The 12,638-nt window shown below is 40.4% G+C and overlaps 2 protein-coding genes, 1 long non-coding RNA gene and 1 gene segment (V, D, J or C); 3 read left to right on the top strand and 1 right to left on the bottom strand.

Annotated features, from left to right (window-relative positions):
• Positions 1-12,638, top strand: part of LOC120747509 (immunoglobulin epsilon heavy chain) — a 438,017-nt gene that overhangs the window by 251,707 nt on the left and 173,672 nt on the right. The window lies entirely within an intron of this gene.
• Positions 1-12,638, top strand: part of LOC120713955 (immunoglobulin mu heavy chain-like) — a 539,092-nt gene that overhangs the window by 360,212 nt on the left and 166,242 nt on the right. The gene's annotated exons all lie outside the window — the stretch shown is intronic.
• Positions 1-12,638, bottom strand: part of LOC120714171 — a 514,712-nt gene that overhangs the window by 341,073 nt on the left and 161,001 nt on the right. The window lies entirely within an intron of this gene.
• LOC120714121 lies at positions 3,381-4,067 on the top strand. The segment is given in 2 exon segments: positions 3,381-3,455; positions 3,555-4,067. Coding segments are annotated over 2 exon segments (360 nt in total).

Raw genomic sequence — 12,638 nt, 5'->3', positions numbered from 1 at the left:
GCATAAATTAAATAGGAATATTTCATTTTCAAATTGTATCTCACTTTCAATACTGAGGGAAGTCAGGTAAAGAAATCCCAGAAAAATTGATTCTGTTCATCTGGATGTAGCGTTTTTAGTGGGAGAAACATTTCACCACTCACCCAAGTGTTGTAGGGTGTACACAGTTTTAACACAGATGATCAATTAAACTGAATGTGAAGCCATAAGGCAGGGCACAATGAATAGGGCACAATGAATGCCCCTTCTGGGGCTCCTGTTGAAATTAATCACAAAACTTTTTAAAGGAAAGCTATTGCCAGTGAGGTCATGCGCCTCCTGGGTGAGGTTTTCCGGGCTTGTCCCACCAGGAAGAGGCCCCGGGATAGACCCAGGACACGCTGGAGAGATTATATCTCTCGGCTGACCTGGGAACGCCTTAGTGTTCCCCCGGATAAGCTAGAGGAGGTCGCTGGGGAGAGTGAGGTCTGGGCTTCTCTGCTTGGGCCGCTGCCCCCACGACCCGGCCCCAGATAAGCGGAAGAAAAAGGATGGATGGATGGATGGTCATGCTGGTAACATGCTGTCAACAACAACTGGCTTCATTAAGCAAAAATAATATAAATGACTAAATAAAAACAAGTAAAATTATAGACAGTTGGACTGAAATAAATAATGATCAATTCAAACAAACCAGCAGGTTTTGGTGCCTTGCCAATTTTAGAACTTGAACTGCTTTAGCATCATGTTACGATCTTAGCTAAGAACCAAAGTCATTGACATCTGTCAGTCTGGGACTGTGTGTTCTAGACATAACAGATTTACTCAACTGAAAATAGAGTTGTAACAATACATTACATTTAAAACAGATTGCCTATTTACTGCTGATACCTTGTGTTGGGTCTGTGTTTCCACAAGCCCCGCTAATTCTAGAGACTTATTCATCATGAAGAAAACAAGACAGTCGATCGATCGATTATTTGCGCAAGGAAGGCCTCGTCTGTGTCCACCACGAAAATGACCCCGACGACGACCTCCTCTCGCTGCCTTTTTATTGAGAGACAGTTCACACAAAACACATCATAGCAAAGCAACGCCCACTTGGTTCTAAGACAAGGCATTGTATGTATATGTGTGAACTTCTGTATCTAAGTAAGAATGTGTGTGTGTGTGTGTGTGTGTGTGTGTGTGTGTGTGGCAGACCTCCTGCTGACCAAAGGGTCGTTAACGCAGGAAGGTTACATCAAAAAGCACAAGGATGTGTCTGTAATAAAAGACTACAGCCCCCCACCCAGAACCTCGAGAATCTGGGGGGAAGGACAGTGGAGTTCCTTTCATCAGAGTTGGCAAGCATAGAAATGACAACATTTAACAATTCACTCTAACACCTTGAATGGCTCAAAACATAATATATTCAAGAATATGCAAATAATAGTTACTTAAAAGGGAATAATATGTCTGCCTGTCAGTCAGAAGAGAGATCAGCTCCAAAGATTTAATCTTCAACTTCGCTGGGGAGAGGGAGGTCTGGGCTTCTCTGCTTGGGCCGCTGCCCCCGTGACCCGGCCCCAGATAAGCGGAAGAAAAAGGATGGATGGATGGTCATGCTGGTAACATGCTGTCAACAACAACTGGCTGCATTAAGCAAAAATAATATAAATGACTAAATAAAAACAAGTAAAATTATAGACAGTTGGAATGAAATAAATAATGATCAATTCAAACAAACCAGCAGGTTTTGGTGCCTTGCCAATTTTAGAACTTGAACTGCTTTAGCATCATGTTACGATCTTAGCTAAGAACCAAAGTCATTGACATCTGTCAGTCTGGGACTGTGTGTTCTAGACATAACAGATTTATTCAACTGAAAATAGAGTTGTAACAATGCATTACATTTAAAACAGATTGTCTATTTAATGCTGATACCTTGAATAGCTCAAAACATAATATATTCAAGAATATGCAAATAATTGTTACTTAAAAGGGAGTAATATGTCTGCCTGTCAGTCAGAAGACAGATCAGCTCCAAAGATTTAATCTTCAACTTCAAAGTACTGTACTACAAGTACTTGTAGAGTTTCTGTCCCCAATTCCTTTTTTTTATGTATATGTTGCCTCTTGAAAGCATAAATTATCTTCCCACTGCTTCACTGATGACATCCAGTTGCCAGTCAAACTGAAAAGCAGAGATCCACAGGAGCCTGTGCTGTAGATGAAGATCAGGCTCCTCAGTTTTAGTCAAAGATGTTTATGGTATAATTGACTGGTAGAAGTGTCCAACTGTATGTCACCCCTAAAGAATCTCTTCTGAAACTCTGAGTTATATGATTTTTTATTGTCATGCTTCTGCACAAAATCTGGGCATGATTTTTGTTCAAACTCCTCCAAAAGGGACTGTAAAAAGTCATTCTTGCTTTATCACTTCCTACCTGGATTACTGTACTTTACTTTAGTATTGAACAAAAACTTACAGAACCTCTAATTTAGTATAGAACAATCATCTGTGTGTTGCCTGAAGTTCATATTGAATGAGCTAGCACTTTTGTGTCTGTCTTAGCTGTTTCACATCATATCAAAAATTAATTTGATGTAGAGATCTCTTCTAGCATCCTTCTACAGTGATGGTCTGGTGACTGGCCTTGTTTTCTGGTTTTCTTTCTTTTAGGTAATTAGTGGGTGGAGCTCACCCTCTTATAGATGTGGCACACCAGAGCAGGCCAGGATCAAGTGCACAATAAAGCAGATTTGCCAGAGCATCTGGTGGTTCCTCTCCTTTATGTATGCTTGGCTATGAAAGCATTTAGTTTTTGTGTTTTGCACATGCTCACTCTTGCATCCTCTGTGCATTCAGCCATTGCATGCAAGCTACTTTTAGTTTCTTTATGTTATTTCACTGAAGTATGTAACAGCCTCTCTTATTGTTTGTACCAGAATAATTAAGTCTTCATTGTTAGCAAATTAGGCAGTGAATAGAGTGACAAAGGAGTACAAATCTCCTACTACGACTATTTTAACTATGACAAACAGAATTTTATTTTTTCTGTCTTGCACCTACAGTCATGATAATTTCATTGTCATGGTAATGACTAAAATCTCTCCTATTTTCATATTTATTTCTAAGAAAGCATGAAAACAAAATTGAATTTTAAATTGATTTCAGAAAGCATTTTTGCTGAAATGTAGAAATGTTTGAAATGATGTGAGGTACAAAATGTAAAACAGACTTAAACTTGTATTTAATTAATTTCTGGCTCAAATCAAACATTATAATGTGGTTTAAATTTGTGTGGACTCTAAACAAGTTGAGAAAATGATTAATTCTGAGTTCTTCCAGTGAGGAGGAGTTAATGCAAAACAGCAATGTCTTTCATGTGTACTTATCTAACAGCAGAAAGGATGACAGAGAGCAGTGGACTCACACTTTAACAATATGGACTTCAGGGCAGGACTGCTGCTTTTAACTGTGTTCTTGGCAGGTGAAGATTTTTCACTTACAGATATAAATATTTTGTTGTTTGGTCTTACTATGTTATAGTAAATGACCACTTTTCTTTGTTCTTTTTTTAATCCGACAGGTGTTGATAGTCAGACTATAACACAGTCTGAATCAGTGGTTAAAAGGCCAGCAGATTCTCACAAACTGACCTGTACAGGCTCCAACATTGATTTCAGTAGCAGGTGGATGGCCTGGATCAGACAGGCTCCTGGAAAAGGACTGGAGTGGATTGCAATCATCGAAGATGACAGTGATAGAATCTATTATTCTCAGTCAGTTCAGGGCAGGTTTACCATCTCCAGAGACAACAGCAAAGAGCAGCTGTATCTGCAGATGAACAGCCTGAAGACTGAAGACACTGCTGTTTATTATTGTGCTCGACGACCACAGTGACTGGAGCTGGTTGAATGGCTGTACAAAATCCACCATAATGTATGTTTGTTAAAAATACAACTTAAGACTATTTTCTCATACCCCAGAGACAATGCTTGTATGATTTTGTTGTTAAAATCATTGCCAGGAAGAGAAACAACCACAAATTTTAGTATTCTGAACGAAAAGTAGTGCTTATCAGAACATTGGAGGTCAGTCAGTGTCACATCTGTCCATGACTTTTGAATTAGGCCATTTTGTCTATTTTAAGAAAAGAAAAAACAAAGGAGAAACCTGATTCTTATGATCTTTTCTTAACTTTGATCACTCTTTAGCTTTCAGTTACTCCTTGTGTCATTAATTCATACTGTCCGGTACTCCCCTACTTCTAATGCCAAGTCACATCCTCCTTAGCCCTTCAGTCATACTGCAAGCTGCACCCATACAAATGTGCAAAATGTCTTCATCTGTATCATTTCAGGAGGTGAGCGCGAGGAAGAGAAACTGAGCTTTGAATATCTGCTTATTCACTGTCAACTAAACTCTGTGTCTGTTTCAGCTGCTTGTGATCACACTGAATCTTCTGTTATCAAAATTATTAAAACCATTTGTATAGAATGAAGAAATATAACTGTTGATATTAAACCATATTCACTAAATAGGTTTGTTTTTATAACACAAATCTAGGTTTTGGACTGATAGGGTATGAGACAAACACACAGCTCATCCTGTCCTGTACTTTTCTTTTTTAATGCCGACGCACATCCTTCTGATACCCCCCATTCTGCAAATTGTCACCATCACAAAAGTGCAAATTATCTTCATTTTTGGTATCTTTTTGCTGGGAGGAAGAGAAGAAGCTAAATGTATTATTCCCGACTGTGAACAACAAGTTTTATTGGGAAAATGCGTTAAATTTCTTTAATTCATTTTAAAAGGACCTGTCTGAGAAAGTGCAGTAGGCTACAAAAATGTGTCTAAAGAAAGTTAGAAACAGCTGAGAACCAAAGTCATTGACATCTGTCAGTCTGGGAATGGTTACGAAGCCATTTCTCAGGCTTTGGGACTCCAGGGAACCACATTCAGAGCCATTATCCAAAAATGGAGAAAAGGTGTATATTATGTTATGTAGCCTCCCAGGAGTGGTCAGCCAAAAATGACTCATTCAGGAGATCACAAAAGATCCCAGAACAACATCTAAAGACTGCACGTCCAACTTGTGTCAGGTATGGCCCGTATTCATCATTCAACAATGAGAAATAGTCTCTGCAAAAGTGACATCCATTGGAGAGTTACAATTAAGTAATCATTTAAAAACTGGATTTTGTATTTACATGGGTTTTCTTTGTCTCATATTAAAATTTGCTTCAGATTCAGAAACATGTAATTAAGACAAATACCAAATAATATTAATAATAAATTACGAAGGGGCAAATAGTTTAACATATGTATCCCCACTTCAATTTAACGGACAGCTCATGACACAACTGTAGCTTTAATGTGCTAGTTGTGACCACAGTGATTCAAACCATCAACAGATGCAAACCCAGTAGCATCACGTCTAAAAATATATCAACATTAACAGTTTGATTGTTTATATTTCTTGGATCTGGAAAAACAATCACAAATTAACAATTAACTCAGTACGTATATGTTAAGAGAATTTTTATTTTAGTTAAATCATTAAAGTATAATCAAGTAGAAACAAGTATGCCTTATAATCAAGTGTTTATATATTTTCACACGGTAAAGCTTACTGTTGAAAAGAACACAATGTATTCCTTGCTTAAGTGTGTGAGATGTTTGACAAAGACAGGATATATACATGCATTCTTTTCTTTAGTGTCTGCGATGTCAGATAAGCATGAATACTGCTGTGTCGTTGTTTTTCAGTTTGTGTGCAGAAGTTAGATAGCTAAGACAATGCCTGAGCTCTCCCCTCTTCAGTTGAAAGAGGAAGTACTATGTAACCCATTTTGCCTTATAAATAAAGCGAGGTAAACGGTGCTCGGTGTGTTAGTCTGCTCAGAGACTCTCACCCGTGCGCACGTCTTTGAAACTCTGAGTCGGTCTGCCAGTGTCTCATTTCTCTCTTACTGTGTTTGAACAAATTGTCAACCCCTTGACATTTAATTGGTCCTTCGTAGCCGGAGAACTGACTGTTATTTTTAACGTCTAGTTTTCCACAGACGGTCTCCATCGGATCCTGACGTCGTGACGCCTGCGCTGGAAGAAATCTGATCAGTAAAACGAAAAACCTGGGAACGTGAATTCGATCTCCGGTCAGCGTTCGGTCTTCACGGCTCCAGGACCCGATGAGCACCGGATCCAAAAACGCAGCGCCACAGTAGAGGTGAATATGAAACACTGCATTCCACCAAGCGCTAAAATACGTTGATATTGAGATTTTCCTTTAAGTAGTGTGTAAACCTAGGTACGCCGACAGATCTCAGTGTCCATGCGGGACTAGGAAGACGACAGGCAAGAGCGAAATTCTAGAAAAATCGCTATTAAAAGTTCCGGTCGCTCTGGGAGTGGCTGTAACGGAACAGGTTTCCGGTCACTCAAGAAGAGTGGCTGAAGGTGAAGGTGTTACACAAATAAATAGGCCTACGGAAAATCTCAATAAAAATCATAGAAACGCGCTTTGTTTGTGAGGAGTGAGTTGTTTTTACGACCCAATACGCGGTCGAACCACTTGTCAAACTGTTTTCCTGTGTACACTCACGTATTGGTAAAGGTGGAAAAAAGGGTTGTGCTTCATCACGTAAAATCGATAACCGCTCTCTCAATTAGTGGGAGAGTAGAAGGCTGTTATCGAAAACCCATTCTCACTTTTTCATGCCAAAGAAGGTGTCACAGTTTTGACGTAATTAGTTCAAAATGGGTAACTCTAAAACTAAAGTAAAATTAACAGCAGATGAAGGATGGTTGGAAAAAAACTGTCCAAATGCAGGAAGAGTCAGTGCAAATAGGTGGAGAAATCCACATAAAATTTATTGCCCAGCCTGGCAAGGCAAATGCAATCAAGAATCAATAACTGCTTTAAAGGCTGCTTTACAAAAAGAACTATTTGAGGAAAAGAGCCAAAAGAAAAAAGCAAAACGTTTAGCAGAATGGCACCTTTTCAAGGCGTGGATGGTAGAAAACGATAAACGCATTGCTAAACGTGCCCAAAAGCAGGAAACTAAAGATAAACAGAAAACTGCAGGAGAAGAAAAACCGTACCCCCCTCCTTATGCTCCTCAGCCTGCACAGCCTGCAGCAGCTGCACCTAACCCTACGTCAGCACTTCCTGTAAGCTCTCCTCACAAACCTTTTGTTTCAAATCCCTATACGGAGGCCAGACAACAACTTGATCTTATGACTAAGCATGGTCATTCCAAAAAAACAGAAATTGTAGGTCAGTTTCCAATGGTAGCCTTATCTAACCCCAGGTACGGTCAACCCACTGGTCCCCCAGACGCCCAAGGAGTCATACCAGTAGACGGTGAGCCTTTAATTTACGCATTCCGACCCTGGTCTCATAAAGACAGAGAGAATGTACTAAAAGATGTGCCACCCCTTAAAGAAGGCTTCCGGCCGTGGCGAGATGCAGTGGAATTGATCCGTCAGGGGTGGGGTTTAAATGGTCATGAGATGCATCAAGTTTTTCAAGATTTATTAGGTTTAAGTCTTCCTAGAGCTAGAGGTCAATTTACAGGAAATGATCTAAACGGTGACGTGTTGGGGCCAGACACTCCCCAATTAATACAGGAGCTTAATAACTTGTATGGCAGAATAGAAGTTATTTTAGCCCCAGCCAGATTATGGAAAGATAGGAGAGTGCAAACAAAAGGAAGGAGAGACAGCATCAGACTATTTGGATCGCCTACGCCCAGTTTTCAGACAAAACTCAGGGCTAAATTATGATGCCGATCCACTGTCTGCTTTTCAACAACAATTAAAAAATGCCTTCCTAAATGGTCTACTGCCCAAGATAAAAGCACATGTAGACAAACACTGGGTCACTCAAAATACAGGAACCTTGCCTGAGGCCCTACAATATGCTGAGCATGCAGTCAAAATTCAAAAACAAAAAGAAAAAAACAGAAGGAGTTTTCATGATTGATCCAGAGACAGGCTTTATAGCCTTCTCAGGACAGCAACACACGGCAGGTTTTAAGCAAAGTAGGGGAAAGCAAAAAGCAGGACAAAGAAGAGATAGAAGAGATATGAGATGTTATAACTGTGGTAAAATCGGGCACTTTGCTCGAAACTGTAGAAATGTAAGCCAAGAACAGGAAGGTGGAGATGACAGGCGCAGACGCCGTGATGAATGACTAGCACAAGAAAAGGGAAGTGAAACAAGTGAAGGGGAAGTTTACAACATTGAACAACTGCTGCTAGGATCAGAAGCAAAGCCCACCGTTATAGTGCACGTTAACGGGGTCCCAATAAAATTCCTTTGCGACACAGGTGCTTGTAAAACTGTCCTAACAGTAGAAGTCCCAAATTTAACCTTTTCAAAAGATACCTTAATCGTGAAATCAGCCTCAGGACATGTGACAAAACAACATTTAACTGTCCCCCTCTTTATGTCACATAGAGAAAGTAGCCGAGGTTGTGAAATTCGGTGCATCTATGATCCATCTTGTCCACTAAATTTGTTAGGAAGAGATGCTTTAACAAAATTAAAAATAGGAGTTATTCCTGAAGAAAGTGGCATGAAAGCCAGACTCCTACTCTCTGAAAGTCAGAGCCAAACTGAAGACATTTTTGTTTGTCAAGGTTTAGGTGAGCCAAATTATTACTGGGCCTTAGATTTACCAAAACTTGAACCATTAGAGGCCAAAGCTAATATGTACTTACCTGAGCACTCACATAGACAGGACCCAGCAAAATATCACAACACCTTGTGGTATAAATATGTCCCAGGTCCAGACAAAATTTATGATCAACAAGTGCACAGACTAGGACCGCAAAAACTAGTCCTACAACACCTGTATGTGACACAGAGTGGTAATGCAGTATGCTCAGTGTTACAGACAGATGCAGTGCAGCGCTTAAATAAGATGTGCAACCCTCATGTATCTGTTGCACGCAACGACCAAACGCCTTGGTCTGAGTTAGGCACAGTGCTGAGAAATGTAGAAATGGACAGATATGACAAAATAGAGTGTGAGGGCTGGCAAAAAGGCCGTAGAACTGGGTGCATGAGGCTAACGCTGTGTTGGCCGGTGACAGCCACACCAGCCACACATTTAGCCACAACAGAGCAAGATGAATGACAAGTATTAACAATTGAAGCACATCCAGAACTAGAGAAGCTGCCACAAACATTATGGTCTCAAGGACCCACGGATGTAGGCCTAATAAAAGGAGCAGATCCAGTAGTGGTGAAAACTACAACCTCATATAGGCCTGTAAAACCACAATATCCCTTGAGTGCAGAGGCAAAAGAAGGTATCAGACCAGTCATAGCAGAGATGCAAAAAGCAGGTATTCTCGTGAAAACTAATGAAGCCACGTGTAATACACCAATTTTTCCAGTAAAAAAGGCTAATACAGGAAAATATCGCTTAGTTCATGATCTAAGAGCAATAAATGAGGTAACAGAGCAAATACCTCCAGTGGTTGCAAATCCACACACAATTCTAAATCAAGTAACACCAAAAGAACGGTGGTTCTCTGTAATAGACTTGTCTAATGCCTTCTTCTCCGTACCTCTGCACCCTGACTCACAGAAGTTATTCGGATTCACCTTTGACAATCAAAAGTATACTTATACAAGGTTGCCTCAGGGATTCCAGAATAGCCCAACTCTGTATGCAGAGGCTTTGAGAAAATCAATGTCATCTTGTACGCTCCCTGCCCCAGGGCAGTTCTTGTTGTATGTAGATGATATATTGATCACAGGCCATACAAAAGATGAGTGCAAAGAAAACACATTAACAGTTTTGCAACATCTCGTAGAGCAAGGCCATAAAGTGTCACAGCATAAACTGCAATTGTGGAGCCAGGAAGTAACATACCTTGGCCACAAATTGACAGGACAAGGCAGGCAGCTGTTAGAGAGCAGAAAGATAGCAGTCCAAAATGCCCCAAAACCAGTAACTAAACAACAAATGATGAGTTTTTTAGGACTGTGCAATTTCTGTAGATGCTGGATTCCAGAATACGCATTACTAGCTCAACCACTACAGAACCTCATTTATGGTAAAGATCTAGCATTAAAAGACAAAGTACAATGGACTCCAGAAGCAGAAAAAGCTTTCGTTGATTTGAAAATAGCACTGCAGACATGTACCGTCTTAGCATTACCAGACTATGGAAAACCTTTCGTTCTCCATGTTGATGGTGCAGGAGGGTATATGAAAGCAGTCTTAACTCAAGCTTTTGGAGAAAAACAACGTCCATTAGCTTTCTACTCATGTAAACTTGACTCTGTAGCTGCTGGATTACCTACCTGTGTTCAGGCATGCGCAGCAGCAGCAGAGGCAGTTAAAAAATGTGCAGACATTGTTCTAGGACATAAATTGATCATCAAAGTCCCACATGCAGTGACCTCTATTTTGCTCCAAGCGAACCTCTCTTTCCTCACGCATGCAAGACAACTTTCTTATGTGGGGATTCTACTTACACAATCACACATAAAAATAGAGAAGTGTGGCCAGCTAAACCCAAGTACACTTTTGCCGACTTCTCTGGACGGAGAACAACACTGTTGCATTCAAAAATTAGAGGAAGATACAAAACCTCGCACTGATATATACAGCTCCCCCCAGAGCAGTTTCAGTAATGTTTTGTGGACGGCTCAGCGTCAAAAGACATTCACGGTAGAAATTGTGTGGGTTATGCGGTCACAACTGTTGATAAAGTGATAGAAGCAAAAGCTCTCAGCTCCTCAAACTCTGCTCAAAGCGCAGAACTAACCGCAGTCATCAGAGCATGTACTTTATATAAGGGTCAAAGTGTTAATGTTTACACAGACAGTCAATATGTCTATTCAGCAGTTCATCATTTCGCTAAAATATGGCATAACAGAGGAATGACAACTTCCTCAGGCAACACAGTTCAACATGCAAACCTTCTAAAAAAGCTATTAGAAGTAATAACGTTGCCAAAAGAATTAGCACTATGCAAATGTGCAGCTCATCAAAAGGATGACACAGAAATTACGAGAGGAAATAACTTTGCTGACAAAGCAGCAAAAGCAGCTGCAGAAAAACAAATTGATGTTTTAACAACAGAAACCATAGATCTAATACCTTTAGAAATACTAGCAGATGCACAGAAAACAGCATCGCTGAGTGAACAAAAATCTTGGGTGAAAGATGGAGCAGAATTAAAAGACAACCTCATGATGTGTAATGGCAAACCAGTGCTTCCAAAATCTTTGCATAGAACTGCTGCTTTAGTGACACATGGGAAAACTCATGTGTCATCAGGAGGGATGATTAATATTCTTAATAAACAATTCTATACAAAAAATTTTGAAAGTTCAGCACAAGAGTTTATCAGAACATGTATGATTTGCCAAAGACACAACGCACAGGGAAATCTACGTCCAAAGCGAGGGCATTTCCCTATACCACCGCATCCATTTCACACTGTCCATATGGATTTCATAGAATTAAATGAATCACAATCCTCCAAATATGCACTTGTGATAATAGATGTATTTTCCAAGTGGCCAGAAATATATCCAGTGAAAAAAGCAGATGCAATTTCAGTAGCGAAGTGTCTATGTAATCATTTCATTCCGACGTATGGTATTCCATCTCTGATAAGATCAGACAATGGCACACATTTTGTAAATGAAGTAATAAGTAAAGTTTCTGAAGCTTTAGGCTTCAGCATAAAACATCACTGTTCTTATCATCCACAAAGTGCAGGATTAGTCGAGAGAACTAACGGCACAATTAAACAAAGGTTGAGGAAATGTATGGAAGAGACTAAAAAACCTTGGCCTGAATGTCTAAGCTTGGTTAAATTATGGATGAGAATAACTCAAGGAACAGGTGGTCTAACGCCATTTGAAATCGTACATGGCAGACATTTTCCACTCCCCATAATGAGTGAGCCAATTAATAAATCTATTGCAGAAACAACAATGGCAGAATGGATGACAAAACTATTTGAGAATAAAGAAGTGAGATTAAGCAATCAACTGCCGAGTGACTTTTCTTCAGTTTCTTGCAGGTTGAACCCCGGTGATTGGATTCTGATTAAAGTCCTCCAGCGGAAAAACTGGAGTGCTCCAAAGTGGGAAGGTCCCTTCCAGGTGCTACTTACCACACCCACAGCGTGTAAGATAGCCGAACGAGTTTCGTGGATTCATCAATCCCACGTGAAGAAAGTGTTTGCACCACAATAAGACGCCGGTTCCCCTGACTCTTACGTGAACCCCTGCTGGAGGACAGGGCTGAACGGGTTTCCCGCCCTGTGCTTCCTCGGCAGTGCTACTCACGTGGGAGCTCGGGTGTGCCTGGTCGCCCTGAAGATCAGACTGACCTATCCCACCGAAGAGCAGAACCAATAATAACACCAGGGACGCCTGAATAAAATCTCAACAAGATGACTGAGGAAAACAACCTGATAAATCCAGAAGAAGAACCAGCTTCAGAATCAATGCTAGCACCAGTTCCAGCCCCAAAGCTGTTGTGCTTGGGCGCTTGTGACATCAAACGAAAACTACTCATGTGCTACATATTCTGTCTAATGGCTATCCTCCTGATGACGGCACTCTTTTGGTTGATGCCCAGTGGAACCCACAAGACAGTACCAATTATTCTCCGACCTAAGAGGT

The sequence above is a fragment of the Simochromis diagramma genome, unplaced genomic scaffold (assembly GCF_900408965.1).
Source record: "Simochromis diagramma unplaced genomic scaffold, fSimDia1.1 OVJJ01000321.1, whole genome shotgun sequence".
Taxonomy (NCBI): Eukaryota; Metazoa; Chordata; class Actinopteri; order Cichliformes; family Cichlidae; genus Simochromis; species Simochromis diagramma.
This window is presented reverse-complemented; position numbering and strand designations above follow the sequence as displayed.